General features: G+C 38.7%; 1 protein-coding gene and 1 long non-coding RNA gene across 2 annotated transcripts in view; both read left to right on the top strand.

Annotated features, from left to right (window-relative positions):
• Nucleotides 1–237: 237 nt before the first annotated feature.
• On the top strand, nt 238–2,642 carry LOC145792215 (uncharacterized). Its single transcript, XR_014331603.1, has 3 exons — nt 238–1,102; nt 1,422–1,496; nt 1,590–2,642. It is a non-coding gene; the product is annotated as an uncharacterized LOC145792215 (long non-coding RNA).
• Nucleotides 2,643–2,663: 21 nt separating this feature from the next.
• The window catches only part of LOC145792210 (uncharacterized), a 38,060-nt gene continuing 23,002 nt past the window's right edge, over nt 2,664–17,721 (top strand). The window contains exons 1-3 of the mRNA XM_082872981.1: nt 2,664–2,835; nt 4,078–4,293; nt 8,299–8,402. Coding sequence (XP_082729107.1) covers nt 4,210–4,293; nt 8,299–8,402 — 188 coding nt within the window. The 5' untranslated portion in view covers nt 2,664–2,835; nt 4,078–4,209. The remainder of the gene's footprint in view (nt 2,836–4,077; nt 4,294–8,298; nt 8,403–17,721) is intronic.

Here is a 17,721-nt window from a genome sequence, read left to right as displayed (position 1 = left end):
CCAATTAATTTAGTAGGGGAAACGTATCTTTTGCCGACTAAATCCAATTTAGTAGCCAAATGTCTACACTTTCGGCGACCAAGAAGATTTTAGTCGCCAATACTATCGCCGACAGGGTTAGGACGACGAGCTTAGCGACGAAATGTTTTGGTCGCTAATTCATTTGGGCGACTAAATAAGTGACTTTTGGCGACCAATATTTTGGTAGCCAAAAGTGACATTTCTTGTAGTGGATGATTTGATATTTAGTTGTAGACGAGTAGATGTGTGTGAGAAAAAAAGTGATTGAGAATGAGAGAGGAGAGAGAAAAAGTGATTGATTGATGTGTAGATGAGAGAGTGATTTTGGAATTTTTTTTCAACAAATTTGAACCAAACAAAATTTTGAAATTTTTTCTCAAAAATTGTATCTTGAGATATAAACCAAACAAGCCGACAATCTTCAAAAGTGGGAAACTATATATCCTCGTGAGTTCACAATAAAAATCTTATCTTAAAACTACATAGTTTGAACTGGAGACCATATGTCAAACATTTAGCCAAATTGCCATGTTATCTGACATTTTGAGTTGCCATGTAATCTTTACTCGAATCATCAGCGTCCTTCTGAGTAAAGATTATCTAGCATTTCGAGTTGCCCTGTTAGCCTTTCTTTGGAAGGAAAGGGGAAGGGAAATTCTATTTCCACCAACCTGATAAACTCAGTGAATACACTTAATGAAAAATTAGATTAATGACAATTATATCCTAATTAAAAATTACTATAATAGCCATTGATCAACACTCCTAATATTATATATACAAATTCTCTATACACATCTTTTAGAAATAAAAATATCTCAATATACACTTTTTGAAACAAAAAAATTAAACCCTAATTTTTCTTTTGTAGTCACTTTGCTTCTTACACACTCTGTACTCCTCTCTGTTATTTGCAAACAAAACATCTCCTCTATTGCTTTAATCGTTAAGTTTATACTCAATTATTAACATCGTTTAATTATTAGTTCAACAATTTTTATTTGATTTTGATATGGAAGAGTTGCAAACCTATGACAGGTCAAACTCAAGTAATGGTGACAGCAAAATCAGTGTTGAAAAGGTAAAATCGTGGAGTTTTTTTTTTTTTTTTTTTGCGTTTTTTAGTCGGAAACGCAGTGCCGAATTTGTTAAATTAATTCGGTTATCAAATATCGAAATAATATGAATAGTTCGTCACTAGAATTACGATTTTTTAAATTTATTTCGGTCTTAGAGTGCCGAACAAAATTAATATTTTCGGTCCTAGAATTCCGAACAAAATTAATATTTTCGGTCCTAGAATTCCGAATTTTGTTATTATTTTCGTTTTTTGTTGGCCGAATTATTTTACTTATTTTGGCTCTGTAGAACCGAATTGAAATTTTCCCCCTCCTCTTTAGATGGCATGCACTGAAGAACCTGAGGTTCGATCGGATATTATGGTGGATTGTATTAGCCATTTTACAGCTAAATAGGTAATTTTTAACATAAAATTTGTAAATTCATAAATTTGTATTAGTTAGTTTGTTTAGTTTGTTATTATGAAAGTTATGTGGCATCATATATAGGTTTTCGACAATAAAGATGAATTGCTCACTTGGGTACGAGACATTGGAAGGATATATGGCTTTGTTATTATTATAAGGACGTCGAACTATGGTGGCGGTCGTAAGAGGCCAAGAATTTATCTTGCTTGTGAGCGGAGTGGGAAGTATAGATTGCGTAAAAAGTTGAGAGATGGCCCAAAAGACTTATTGAGACAAACTGGTACGAAGAAGTGCGAATGTCCATTTGATTTGAGGGCATTCAAGTTGAAAACAAACGATGAATGGACATTGAATGTAGTTTGCGGGCTGCATAATCATCCAGCTGCGAAACATCTCCAAGGACATTCATATGCAGGGAGATTGTCAGCTAATGAAAAGTCGCTATTAGTTGATATGTCAAAGAGCCTAGTAAGACCAAAAGAGATACCCATTACACTTAAACAGAGGGATGCCCTTAATATGAGCACAATGAAGACAGTTTACAATGTACGACATCGATGTAGGGTTCTACAGAAAGCTGGTAGATCCCAGATGCAACAACTGCTGGGTGAATTAGCGAAACATAAGTACATTGAGCGTCATCGATGTGAGGAAGGCTCTATGACTGTCACGGACTTGTTTTGGGCACATCCAGTGAGTTTGGATTTGCTTCGTACATTCCCTCGTGTGTTGATTATGGATTGCACATATAAGACGAATAGATATCGGCTTCCTCTTCTTGAAATTGTGGGAGTAATATCAACTCATATGACATTCTCTGTGGCTATCGCATACTTGCAAACTGAGCGGGTTGATAATTATGCATGGGCGTTACAAACATTGCGTGATCTTATGGACGACAGTGTTTTACCTGAAGTCATTGTCACAGATAGAGAGCTTGCTTTGATGAATGCCATCGACAACACCTTTCCGAATGCTCGACATTTGTTATGTTGTTGGCATATTAATAAGAATGTATTGACAAAATACAAGAAAATGTTTGAGACAAAAGAAAAATGGGACAAGTTTAACACTGCATGGAACTATTTGATATTGTCATCAACTGAAGAGGAATGATCACCTTGCAACACTACATAAGGAATGATCACCAAATAGACAGTTAGTTGCAGATGCCTTAGGGGTTGATGAATATACATATAATGGTTGTGGAAAGACTATTCACTTAAGTGAAGAACCATATTTGAAGGAAGTCCATTCATCAAAATTTCGACCTATCATCATCGTTGGACGTGGAAAGAGGTTACGATTTGTAAATGTGAAAATTGAGGTACCCATCTTGCACCTTTTTTCTTTACTTGTTTATGTTAATGCTTTAAACAACTTTTATCACCATCCATGACAAAATATTCTAATTAGGGTTAACGCTCAATAGCAAACAACAGGCTTGTGTGTGTGTGTGTGTGTGTGAGAGAGAGAGAGAGAGAGAGAGAGAGAGAGATCCATTACATGCCGTGTTTGCTTCAATTTGCCATAATATGAGTGTGGAATCATTTTTGGGTAGGTAATAGATTTATGTTCTTGGACAATATGCTGAGCTTTGTGTCATGAAAACTGTGTTAATATGCTCGATATGTTGTTTGTTCTACTTTGTGGTGCTACTATTGCCTATAGTTAGATTTCTCTCGTTCCACTTGCTTTGTTTAATAATGCAAATTAAAAATAACTGTTTTTCCAGTGTTTCCTGTTTATATATGAGTGATGGCTTGTTACTTTTCCTTGTCTTCTGAAACCTGAACAATGAGCTCTTCATCTGTTCCTCTGAACTTTATGCCCTCTGCTAATCCTTTTACTTTATCTTTCATGCACCCGCCAAACTGCAATGCAGTCTCCGTTGGTAAGGCTTGGTGCAACGGTAAGGCTTGCCGTTAGCTTCGCTTGTGGTGTGGGTTTGAGTCACATAAATGACCTCTCAAAAATGGGGGTTAAGGCTGCGTACATCTTGTCCTCCCTAGAGCCTACTTTAGTGGGAGTCTCATGCAATGGGCCACCCTTTATTTCTTCCTAAGTGTCCAAATTCCTATGTCCTTATATTTTTGCTTTGTTTTTGTTTAGTTAATCTTGAGGGACTATTAAAAAGGCCTTACGGGTCTGTGTATGGTTATTTGTTTTAAGTTTCGGGTTTCAACATGGAGAGCCACAGTGCAAGATTTTTATTGTGGAGTTTATCTTCCTCCAATCCTTTATGTTACGGTGGGCTTTATTTTTCCTTTCTTTTTTTGTTTTTTTTTGCCAGGAGGGTTTCAAATTGTGGTTTTATGTATACCCATTTTATCAATTATCCTTCCAATCACATTGAATTAGAATTTTTATGAGCTGCATTTGGTTTTGGAATTTTTTAAAGAATCATTCTTTTAAATATCCACTTATGTTAGTTCAGAACAAATGATTGTCGTTGGCATTGAAGTATGAGGTTGCTCATGACTTATTGTAGTATAAATGGCCCTCACTCTTTTAAATATTCACTTATATTAGTTGATCCTTTTTTCTTTTTTTTTGGTTCATTCTTCAGAATGGTTCTCTTTTGAGGAAGTATACCTACTTGAATAATGATAGCAGCTACTCGGTCTCCCTTGAAGATGGTGTTGAAATTTTGTTGCTGGACAACTTTTCTTCTAATAGTGATGAAAAGAATCCAGATTGTATGAAAGAATTATCATGTAGTTCAAATACTTCCGCCTATGATAATGATTCATTCAAAAAGCAAAGTTTCACTTTTGAAGCACAGGTACATATATCTGTCCTTTCCGAATTTCTTCATTGGAAATTAATTTACTTGGCATTGACGTATTTCTATCTTTTATTTTTATTATTACATAAATTGGTGTCTTTTTTTTGTTTTGCAACAACATATTTTTTGAAGTTTTATTTATTTATTTGTATGTGGCTGCGCTGGACCATTTTTTATTTTTTGTTTTAAAAAAAAAAAAAGGAAATAGATTCTAAGATCTTTTCTTGCCAACAAATTTTGTGGAATGAACTTGGTCCTCTACTTTTGTACAATTCATTTCAATTTTTGTAGAATTGAATGTAAATGGAAATTTAATTTGTTTCCCCTTGGCGCTTCTTTTTACATAATTATATTGCTTTCTCATGAAGCAAAATGCTTTAATACGATCAATCAGTAAAATGATCTTACAAAAACTCTGGGTGGGACAGTTATGTAAGAATATAACATAGTTCATGATGACCGAATTTCAGGTTGCTGGTGTATTATTCTGGCACTGTTATGATGCTGTAAGGCCATAGTATATAGCCTTCTGTAGGGCACCGTGAGGGGCTTTGAGTATGAAGTTGTGCAAGAATCTTAGAATAATTATCTTAAAATAGTGGAAAGTGCCCTTTTGAAGTGAATTTGTTGCTTATTTCTGCATATAGAGGCTAGTGTCTGGTCCATTATACTACTCCCTTTCCATTCACGTGTCTCACTTTCCATTTTTGGTAAAATCCCATTTTACTTTTCAAAGTTCAAAATTAGAAAATTTAATCATTTCTTTTATTACCCTTCTTTATGTTTGCATTTCAGTACATTATTAATTTTCTAAAAAAGCTATTCAAACTGGACCAATGGTGTTTTTGTAATCGTCTTATTAAAAGAAACCGTTCTTAAACTCTGTACACGGTCAGCCATGCTACACAAAATGGGACACAGGCAGTATCTATGAAGGGTAGTGAGGAAGGTCGGTGCCAGTGGTAACTAAATCCGAAAGGGTTATTTGCGGTGTCTTCATTGTCTCATTGATGCGTTACTCTATTGATAATTCTCTACCAGCTAACAAAGCCTGGAGCTCTCGTGTTTCATTCAAAGTTTGCATCTTTACTTGGTTGTCTGGTTGTCTATGCCAGGTAGAATTGCAGTCGTGGATCAGTTCAGTAGGCCACGTTTCTTGTTTGTCATGTCATTATGTGCTTTTATGTGGGCAATCAATTGATTACGTTTGCAGTGCTTATCATTTTGTGGACTCTCCTTTCAGCATTGCTACTTGGAGGGCTTTGTAGGTTTTTTCTCGTGCAATGGGACTAGAATTTTAGGCTTGCCTTGAATATGGGGGGACCTTTTATTTGCTAGACTATTGAGGCTTTTGGACCCAGAAGAAAGGTGCTATAGAAGTTGATTTCACTTGCAATTTTCTGAGTCGTCGAAAGTCGAATGCAGCCAAGGTTCTAAATATCGGCCGGTACGTCCCGTACCGGCCGGTTCGTACCGGAAAATGGGAGGGCCGAGTCGGATACTCACCGGTATACTGGCGAGAATGAATTTCACGGCTGTATCGGCCGATTCCCGACACGTATCGGCCCGAATCCGATACGTAAACGATTTGTTTCCGATACAGTCCAATACGGCTGAAATTCACCTGCAAAAACAGTTGAGGAAAGCAAAACAAAGCTGAAGAAGTGATGCTCTGTTTTTCTTTTGTTTGTTGATGCTCTGTTTTTCTTTTTCTTTTAGTTGAAGAAGTGATGCTCTGTTTTTTTTTTTTTTCTGTTTGTTGAAGCCATCGGCTTGGATGCCTTTAGCTCAACTCTTTGTAGTTGTAGCTTTTCTCGATCAAAGAAAAAAAGTCATGGTTTTTGTTTTGTTTTTTTTTTTTCTGTGGTTATTTTTTTAAATGCAATTTTTTACATAATTTTACATAAATGCAATCTAACATAATTTTTTTTTGTGGTTATTTTTTTTAAATGAAATTTTTTATATAATTTTAAATGCAAATAAGTTCAGAAGCTGAATAGAACTCATAATTTTATAACTCAGGAGCAGGTTTGTTCTCTCATAATTTTATATATATATATATATATTATCGACATAGAATATAATTTTTTATATATAAAAATATTATTTATATATATTTTAAATGCACATATGCTCAATATATATATTTTTTATATATATTATTTAAAAAGATTTAATCTGTCAGATTTTTTATTTCAGATTTTTTTTATTATTTTAGATTTTTTTAATCTGTCAAATCTTTTTATTTCAGATTATTTTTATATCATATTTTTTTTATAGAGGTTTAATCTGTCAGATTTTTTTAAAGAGGTTTAATTGTTAAGTAAAGATGTTTAATATTTTAGATTTTTTATTTTTATCTTAAATGTATTATTATTACTAACTAAATTAGAATTACAATATTTGTTAATTGAAACTGTTATTGTAGATAATTGAAAGTTATAATGGTGCACGAAGGTAGTTCTAGTGGAAAACTTCCAAGTGATGATATTGGTTGGAAATTTAGAATTCCACTAGAAAATAATAGGCATAAAATTAGGTGTAAATTTTGTGGAAAAGAGCTAAATGGTAGTATAATTAGGTTGAAGCAACATTTGGCCCATATGAAAGGTCAAGTCGCACCTTGTGCTAATATCAGTGGTGAAGTTCAAACACTAATGATGGATCATTTGAATAATTATAAGGGCAAAAAGATTGACAAAAGGAAGATGAATGAGGAATTGACAAAAAAAAAAAAAGTGCCCAATATTTCCACATCAATTTTATATCAAAAGTTTAATATATATGCCAAATAAAATGTTGAGACTAAAATAAATATATATCATTTAGTTGAAAATGAGTCAAAAAAGTGCCCTTACATATCAAAATTTTGATTAAAATGTGATAAATTAAGGCTAAAAGAGTCAAAAAATGCATAAAATTGAGTTTTAGATGGATTGCTAATGATTTTTGAAATTTCACAGCCGCGACGCCCGATACCCGATACGTACCGGCCGATACTACCGATACCGATACTCCGCGATCGATACCGTTACGTTACCCGATACCGCGATTTAGAACTATGAATGCAGCACTAGTTTGAGTATGGTTTATGCTTGTCTTTTGGGTTGGGCTCTTGTTTTTGTTGATCTTAAAGGAAATAGTTGGAGATTCTTGAGGATTGGGTATATTTATTCTACTTGAGGGACTGAGCAGTCTTCTAGAGTGCTTTCTTGCTGTGTTACATGGAGTCGGGTACGGGTACGGGTATTGGGTGCGGGTATGTATCTAGAGGTTGGATTCACCAAACCATAAATTTAAGGGTATGTGGACTCGGCAAAAAAATGTCATATTTTAATATTTTTAATCAAGTATGTGAGATAAAATTGTGCTACATGTAACTTATAGTGTCAAAAAGACATTTATAACAATTATACAACAATATGTACATATAATAATAGTGTTATATACAATTATATAATAAGTTTCCATTGAAAAGTATCCGACACATATCCCATACCCTTGTCCGAGTGTTGGGATATTTGATTTATTTTGAAGAGTCGTGTAACATAGCTTTCTTGACACTGCTTTTATCCTTTTCTCTAGTGTAATGGGTTTTTGTGGTGCCACAACCCCTCCATCCCTTTGTTTTTTTGCTCTCTCTCTCTCTCTCTAGGTGGGGGTGTGTTCATGGAATTTACTTGTCAAAAATATGAAGGAAAAAAATAGAATACCGTGTGAATAATTTACCAGTCACTAAGCATGTCCTGGTGAAACTATGTCACACAGGTTGGACACAAACACTCCTTGGATGCCAATAAAAAAAAAAAACAAAAACACACACTCCTTGGACATCCTGAGAGACATGTCTGACACTTCTTATGCAAGTCCAATAATGTAAATTAAATTCATAATTTCACACGCTCTGACACCTTTCAAGCAATTTGTATCACTTGAACTATGTAGCCTAAAATATCAATGATCCTTTTCTATTCGTAATCTTATTTGTTTTCTACCACACAGGTTGTTTCTCCTGAGTTCACCTTCTATGACAGTTCAAAATCATCCCTTGATGATTCCTCTCATGGAGAAAAGCTTCTTTGTGCGAAAATGGATTTTAGTTTCATGTAAGATTAGCTGCTTTTCCTCAAGCAATTATTAGTTTCCTTGTTATTTATTTATTTTGTAATTGCATATTTTTAACATTGAAATCTCTTTTTTGTTTAAGGATTTTCACCAATTTTACAAGTTTAGTTTCTTTCTATTCTGTCTTTGAATTTATTGTGTGAATTAAAAGGCCCATACTGCGAGTATTAACATAACAAAATCTGGACCTCTTCTTGTTGGCCTTAAGGCAGCAATCAATAGTGTGTTTTAATCTTCACAAAGAAAGTAACCAAAGAATTTTTTTTTTTTTTTTAAATCGTTTTTTTTTTTTGATCGGCAAAAAGAAATCTTTATTGATGAAAGTATACAAGAAGGATACAAGACATCAATAAAGAGGAGCTATAAGCTTACTGAAGCTCGAAGCTCCAAAATGAAAGAGCAGAACAACAACACAAAAGGGAACAAAAAGACTCAACAGCCTGCAAAACAATGCAGGACACAGATGAAGCCAACCCATTAGCCTAGCTGATCTGGACAGCAAGGAAGTAAGGTGTGGACACCCAGAACTGAGCCATAGCAGATTCTATGCCGGGAAAGAATTAGATGAAACCCTGTTTTGCTTCCATTAGAACAACCATACTGCATGGCATATAACTTCAATGTTGCACAGAGGCAAACCAGAACTACTCCTCTGGCCTTATATCAGAATTTCCATTAGAACTACTCCTCTGGCCTTATTCCAGAATTTCCACCCAACAGAGCATCATGCATACCCAAGCCTGCTGAAGTTCATTCAACATACCAGACAGCATAATAACAGGTCACAGACGCATACCTGGCAGACAGCCTGTCCACAAACCAGGAGCCTAAACCCACACTGACATACCCTTCACATACCGCCCACAGACCCACCCAAGCACCTTCTGATTTGACTTAAATTGCAGATGAAGTCCTGCACTGTAAAGCAGAAATCTGGAAAGTAAGGTTTTACCCAAAAGGCAATCCGAAGCTTGATTACCTCACAAAGATCTTCCAGATTCGGGGTGATTGCACTGAACACACACTCATTTCTGCACTTCCAAGTGGACCACATTACAACCATCGGAATTACTCCCCAAATCTTCCTTTCTAATTTCCTCAACTTCCCTCCTGCCCACCACCAGAGAAGGGTCTCCACCGAGCCAGGAATAACAGCTTGGGTATCCCACCATCTCAGCATTTCTGCCCAGATTTTCCACACAAAGGGGCACCAAATTAGTACATGGTTCACTGATTCACTTTCACTGCCACAGAACACACACGTTGTAGAGGCTCCCTGATCAAGCACACCCAAACGCTGTAAATACTCCTTGGTCTTTACTCTCCCCTTCCATGCAAACCAACAGAAAACCTGCACCTTGGGAGGGATAAGCTTTAGCCATATCAGTTTTGTTATGCTCAAGGTATCACCTGCAGAAGCCAGAAAGGACTTGTACAGATCTGCCACAGTTAGGATTCCAGAAGAAGAAGCTAGCCAGACAGACTGGTCAGGACAACCAGGACGCAGGTCAGGGGCTTCAAGCAGTGTATTTAGGAGCCTAGCCAGATCCAGCTTCTCCCAATCATACAACTCCCTCCTAAAAGCCAGAGCCCAACCCCCTGCTCTGATTTTCTTATCAACCAAAATGCTCAAGGTCGCCTTCTTTTCCAAAGACAGCCTGAATAGAGTAGGAAATTCATCCTTCAAACACCCAGAACGACGCCAATTATCGGCCCAAAAGCTTATCCTCTGCCCATCCCCTACCTTCAACTGAAAATTGTTCAAGTAATGCTCCTTAAGGCTAGTGCACTGATCAGCAGCAGAGATGATCCCCCTCCAAATTGGTGAGAATTTATTTGACGGAGTGAGTGATGGAATCCAATCACCCACCCCCATCTTATATTTACTGCATATAACTCGTTTCCACAACGCATCCTTCTCACAAGCAAACCTCCACCACCATTTGATTAACAGACACTTATTCACATTTCTCAAATTCCTGATACCCAACCCTCCTTGGTCCATACCTTTAGACAAATCCTCCCATTTAATCATGTGGATTTTCCTAACCTGTTCGGATCCACCCCATAAAAAGGTAGCTTGGAGCCTGTCCAACTCTGAAGCAACTCCTTCAGGCAACTTAAACAACGATAAATAAAACACTGGCAAGGCTGAGGTTACTGTTTTAACAAGTATGAGCCTCCCCGCAAAAGACAACATCTTCCTCTTCCAACCAGCCAGCTTACTTTTAACCTTATCCACAACTGGTTTCCAAGTGGCCTTCTTTCTTGGATTAGCTCCGAGAGGTAGCCCTAAGTAAGTGAGTGGTAATTTTTTAACCTTACAATTCAACACTGCAGCCATTTCATTCATCCTAGCCGTAGAGACACCCACACCACAAACCACACTCTTATGGAAATTTATTTTAAGACCAGACAGAATTTCGAAACATCTTAGCACCCTTTTCAACTTTCTCACCTCATCCACCTCAGCTTCACAAAATAGGAGTGAATCATCTGCGAACTGTAAGTGAGACAATAAGACTCCCTTAGATCCTACCTTCACCCCTTTAATAAGATTTAGCTCACAAGCTCTACTCAACAACAAGTGGAGACCCTCTGCAACTAGGTTAAACAAGAAAGGAGACAGTGGATCACCTTGCCTTAGACCCCTTTGAGGGCTAAACTCTTCAGTTGGGGAACCGTTGACTAGAACTGAGACTCTTGTACTAGTAATACACTCCTTCATCCAATTGACCCACTTAGCTCCAAACCCAAGCTTCTTCAACATAGAGAAAAGGAAGCCCCAATTTATGGAATCATATGCTTTTTCAAAATCCAACTGGATAAGTACTCCCTTCTTCTTTGCTTTCTTCCAACCCTCAACAACCTCATTCGCAATAAGCACACCATCTAGAATATTCCGCCCACTTAAGAACGCAGACTGGGGCTCACTAATGATAAATGGCATGACAGATTTCAATCTCTTAGCCAGCAGTTTTGCTAGGATTTTATAAGTCGAACCCACCAAGCTTATGGGTCTGTAGTCAGTTAGCCCAATTGGATTGTCCTTCTTAGGAATGAGGGTTATGAAGGAACTGTTAATGCCTTTTACCAGCTTGCCATTCCTATGAAATTCGTTCACAAAGTTAATAACCTCACCCTTCATGACATTCCAAAACTTCTGGAAGCACAGCATATTGAACCCATCGGGTCCCGGTGCTTTGTTCCCATCACACTCCATCACAGCTGATTTTATCTCTGCTTCTGTAAACTCTGCTTCAAGCAAGTCAGCCCTGGCTCTATCTAGTACTGAAGGAAAGTGACCCCCCAACACAGGTCTTGCTGCCCAACTCTCTGATTTTTTTTTTTTTTTTTTTTTTTTTTTTTTTAAATCTGCTGGACGTGATCAGTTGTTCTCTCTCTCTCTCCCTCTCTCCCTCTCCATCTCCCTTTTCTTTGGGTTTAGTAGGAAAGAAATATGGTGAAGCACAAACATTTTGTAGATGTGCCCTTTCACAAAGACCATAGGATCAACTCTAGCTTATGCTGTATTTTCTCCATCCCAAACCGTAACAATATTTGTCCACTTAGGGTTTGGTCTTCACAACTTTAAAATGCAATGTTACGTGAAAGGGATTTTGAACTCACTTATACAGAGCCCAAGAACCTTTTCTTACCTAACAGATGTGTGATAGGATATTAAATTTAATTTAGGCCTCCTTAGAACCACACCTTCATGTGTGGTGTGTGATGTAGCATTTAGTTTTGCACAATACTTAACCCTCAATCACGGGACTCAAGAGGTGTCTCATCTAGACTCTAGAGATGATTCCCACCACGCGTGTTAGATCACATTAATTAACCCAAAAAGTTGTTAGGAAATTGGTCCAACAGTATATCTCAAGCTATTCAACAGCATGGACCACACATGATAAAGCAGTCCCACTCTGATACCAATGGTAACGTCCCTATCCCAAACCATAACGATATTGTCCGCTTTGGGCTAGGCTCTCACGATCTTAAAAACCCTTATTACTTCGCTAACACCCTCAAATCCTCACTTATTGTACACTTGGTATGATTGAAGTCTCACGTTTTTCTATCTCAATTGAGCAAGTTTATAAATATTCTCTTATCCATTTTTATTGTCTAATCTAGTATAAAAATTGCCGTCGCCTTTCAACTAACCATGTCAAACTGTTATTTTAATCTTCTAGTTTGCCCATATATTGTTAAAACCTATCACCTACTTCACCCACTTAAACCTACTCCACTAAACCTAACCCACTACACCACTACCACCTCACCTACTCCACTAAACCTAACCCACTACACCACTACCATCTCCACTTCACCTACTCCTTACCTACTACACACTCACCCTCTTCTATATATAGGAATCATGAATCATGTTAAAAAATAAAAATACTGTATTATTGATTGATATCTGATTGATTGTGTCTATTACAATTACAAGGATTCCTATTATATAGGAGTGTGTTTGGGAGTAGGTGGAGAGTAGGTGAAGTGGAGGTGGTAGTGGTGTAGTGGGTTAGGTTTAGTGGAGTAGGTGAGGTGGTAGTGGTGGTAGGTTTATGGTAAATTCTAACAGCCCCCCGCAAACTCAAGGAGGATAGAAACTAACCAACTTGAATTTGAAGAGAGGAACAAAACAAGAAAATACATAAAAATAAAAGAGGATAAGAGACACTGTATGGTCGTGTCAGACCATTGGTGAAGACACTGGATGGTGGTGTCATAACGTTGTAGAGGACACTGTATGGGGGTGTCATAACGTTGTAGAGGACACTGTATGGTGGTGTCATAACGGTGTAGAGGACACTGGATGGCGGTGTCAGACTGATGTAGAAGACAGTTTATGGGGGTCATGTCGGACCGTTGTAGCAGACAATGTTGTGACAGTTGTTGTGACAGTTTACAGAGTCTTGCTGGACCCTTGTAGAAACTAACCGGAATCAATGTCGGGACAGTTTACAGAGTCTTGTCGGACCCATAAAGGAACTAATCGAAATTAATGTCGGGACAGTTTACAGAGTCTTGTCGGACCCATAAAGGAGCTAACCGGAAGTAATGTCGGGACAGTTTATAGAGTCTTGTCGGACCCATGAAGGAGCTAACCGGAATCAATGTCGGGACAGTTTACAGAGTCTTGTCGGACCCATAAAAAGTCGCATCCTCAAAAGGTGTGCCCAATCTATCAAAAGGCATGCCATCAAAAGGCGTGCCCAATTCATCAAAAGGTGTGCCGGACATGATGGCGAGGCACGTGAGTGCCTTGGTTGGCGTGCCCGTTTGTCGTCTGGCGGCAAGTGGCGCGCAATACGCGTGGCTGCCTCGACTATTTAACCAAGACGAAGGCTGAGGCTGAGGCAGAAACTGAGACAAAAAAACTGAGAGAAAACTCTGAAAAATTCTTCGTTTTGCTGAGAAAGATACTCTGTAACACTCTGTTGCCCAGAAAAATGGCTTCGTCTTCCCGCGGGCTGCTCACCCTCTTTCCCGACCTCAACGAGTCAACAAGAGAGAGAACTGGTGCGGTGGCACTGGAACCTCAACCAAGCGCCCCGGAGTTTGCTCCGTTGAACTTTTCGATGCGGTCGGTGGAGCAAAGAATGGCAGTGCAGTCGGATGTGGAGGCCAATCAGTATACTTTGAAGTCATGTGTGGAAACCATGACGGCGGTCACAAACTTGTCGAATCGGCTGCAGAGTAGGACAAATGAGGTGCAGCATTTAAACGCCCAACTGGCTCTGCTCCAACGCATGTATAAGGATACGCGAGCAGAGATAAGTGTGCTGAAAGCAGAAAATAAGGAGCTGAAGCGGAAGGCCACCGTTATGTTCCGATTTGGAGGGCCGCCATATGCGGCAGTGGAGGAGCAGGCAGGAGGCAACTTGCTTGGTGGCCTAGGAAGCACGGAAGCAACACCGTCAAGGCCCGCTCAGGACGGCGGCAAAAAGAAGAGACCTGCAGTAGAGTAGAGGAGAAAAATTCCGCCTGTAGGTGGGTGTTTGTGGGTGATGTAATTTTTTATTTTTATTTTTATTTTTATTTTTATTTCTTTTTATTTTTATTTTTATTTTTTTTTTCTTTTTATTTTTTTATTTTTTTTTTTGGTGTGTAAAATGGTGATCGGGGTTGATCCCGGAGATGAATAAAAGATGGGTGTATTGCAAATATGGAAAGTGTGGGTTGTTTGTGTGTTTTTATTTATTTTTATTTTTATTTTTACGTGTTCCCCCTCTTGACAAAACAAAAACAATAAAATAAAAGAAAATAATAATATATATATATATATATAATGGGGCAGTGTAAAAGATGGGTTTTAAAAATAATGGGTATGTGAAGGATGTGGTTTTAGTGGGAGTGATGATTATGCTGGGTGTGTGTATCAGTGGCGTGCGTAAAAGATGGGTTTGATTATTAGAGAGAGAGAAAGAGAATGAGTTGTGGGATGAGGACAGTGGCAGTCCAGTGAGGAAAAACAAAATTAAAAAAAGAAAGGTGTTGATGGGGGAGGAAAGTGGACCTCTCTCGGTGGGACTATTAAAAAAAGAAAAAAGCAAGATGTATTGTATTAAGAAAGGGAGGGATCTCGCTTTTGGGTGGTGGTGCTTGAAGAGAGAGAAAGAGAGAAAAAGGGACCACATAGAGAGATAGTGGGTTGATAAAAAAAAATTGTGGGGTTGTAATGATCCATTGGGGATTCACTACCTACTCTCTGCAAATTGGGAGAGGAGGGACTATCCATCTCGGTCTGATCAAGATCCGGCAAATTCATGCCACTGGTAGTTGGTTCTTCTTCAGTAAAGCCATCACTGCTCCTCTGAGTCCTCTCGCTGTATGGAGACCCCACACGTTCGGTCTGAGGACGCAAACCTTTCAGTTGCTTGCCAAGAAGAAATATGGTTTCTTGACACTCTGCTAGCTTCTCTGCTGCAGCAGATAGCTCCTTCTCCTGGTTAGGCTTGGCGTCAATATCAGCTGTTGCAAAGCTCTCATTCCTTTGCAATTGCTCTTGGAGATCCTTGCATTTGGCCACAGATTGATTCTTGTCCTGATTAGCAGCAGCACCAGCAGCACCAACATTCGTTTGAGTTACAACAGCCGCCTCCATTACGATGCAGGGCCGACAGAGAGAGAGAGGCCGCCGATTGGAAGCAACAAGTGAAATGATGAAGAGAAGAAGAAACAGAGCGGATTTGGGCAGTGATGGGAAGGTATGTGTAGAAAATAAGCGGAATAGGTGGAGGTCCGGCGGACGACTAAGGTGAGGTTACCGCCCGCCGGTGACGCGAAAAATAGTAGGTTCTAAACCTGCTCTGATACCATGTTAAAAAATACTGTATTATTGATTGATATCTGATTGATTGTGTCTATTACAATTACAAGGATTCCTATTATATAGGAGTGTGTTTGGGAGTAGGTGGAGAGTAGGTGAAGTGGAGGTGGTAGTGGTGTAGTGGGTTAGGTTTAGTGGAGTAGGTGAGGTGGTAGTGGTGGTAGGTTTATGGTAAATTCTAACAAATCATTATAATAAATACAACATTAAATCAATCAATAATATACATCAATTTGTTTTACATGGTATCAGAGCAAGGTTAAAGAACCAGTCATTCTGCTTCACCGGCGGGCGGCAGCCTCGCCTTGGCCGCCCGCCGGACCTCTACACATACCTTGATTCCGCTGCCACTAAACCCCAATTCAACATTCACCTTCAAGATCAGAGCATCATCACCATCATCCATCTTGGTCACCTCCACCAACACACATGGGCTAAGACCAAGGCCTCTCTCTCTGTCTTTTCTGCAGAAAAGGCGGACCCGTCGGAATCTCGCATTTTCGAAGCCGTGCAAGTCGTTCACTCTATTCAATGGCTGATGAAGCCACTACCTCCTTCTGGTTTGCCACTCCTCCCATCTTTCTGCCAAGCCGTCACCTTCAAGCATTCTCACAACCTCGGACATCTTAGGCCTGTCCATTGGAAACCCTTGTGTGCAGAGCAATACTACTTGGATCAGTTGCTCAACTTCTGCATCAACGTAATTGTTCTGCAAATCTGGATCAACCAGCAACTCCAACTTCTTCTCTTTTAAGAGGCCTTTGACCCAATCTAACAGCATAACATCGTCATCATTTTGCCCTCAATTATTTGCTCTCATGGTTCTTCTAATGCCTCACCATATCTCTAAGCAACTTTTTACTTATTTTATAATAATAATACTTATTATTCTTATTTTCTCTCCTCTTTTTTGGCAGTTTTGAAAACTTACTTTTCACTCTCTCTCTCTCTCCACTCATTCATTTTATTATTATTATTATGCACAAACTCAGCATCTCTTTGACCCTTTTTTATAAACCATTCCACCCACCAGTGCACATGCTTTCCCCATTATTACCTTTTTATTATTATTATTTTTATTATTCTTATTATTCAAAAAAAAAAAAAAAAAAAAAAAACATCCACCGCCCAAACTTTATTTTTTATTATAACTTTTTTTTTTATTATCAAGCTTAATTGGTGCTCTTGATTCGCCCTGTTCTCCACTCCTACCTTTATTATTTTTATTCATCATTATCTATTCATCATCACCATGCTCATCAAAAAAAAAAAAAAAAAAAAAAAAAAACATTTACAAATTTGCACAACAACCCATATTTTCTTCATCTCCGGGATCCACCCCGATCACAATTTTACACACACAAAAAAAAAAAAAAAAAAAAACAACAAACAAAACAACCACACCCACAGTGGGATTTTTCTTCTCTACTCTGCCGCCGGTCTTTTCTTCTTGCCTCCGTCCTGGGCGGCCCTTGCCGGTGTTGCTTCCGTGTTTCCCACTCCACTGGGCATGATCACTACTCCCTGCTCCTCCACTGCAGCATATGGCGGCCCTCCAAATCGGAACATAACGGTGGCCTTCCGCTTCAGCTCCTTATTTTCCGCCTATAGCACACTTATCTCTGCTCGCGCATCCTTATACATGCGCTGGAGCAGAGCCAGTTGGGCGTTTAACTGCTGCACCTCATTTGTCCTACTCTGCAGCCAGTGCGACAAGTTTGTGACCGCCGTCATGGTCTCCACACATGACTTCAAAGTATACTGATTGGCCTCAATATCAATTTGCACCGCCATTTTTTGCTCCACAGGCTGCATCGGAAAGTTCAACGGAGCAAAATCAGAGGTATTTGGTTGAGGTTCACGGGCCACTGCACCAGTTATCTCTCTTGTTGACTCGTTGAGGTCGGGAAAGAGAGTGAGCAGACCACGGGACGAAGAGGCCATATTCTGGGTAG

This window comes from Camellia sinensis, chromosome 6 (assembly GCF_055761805.1).
Source record: "Camellia sinensis isolate YWXY chromosome 6, ASM5576180v1, whole genome shotgun sequence".
Taxonomy (NCBI): Eukaryota; Viridiplantae; Streptophyta; class Magnoliopsida; order Ericales; family Theaceae; genus Camellia; species Camellia sinensis.
The sequence above is the reverse complement of the archived record's forward strand: the minus strand, read 5'-3'. Positions and strand labels throughout refer to the sequence as shown.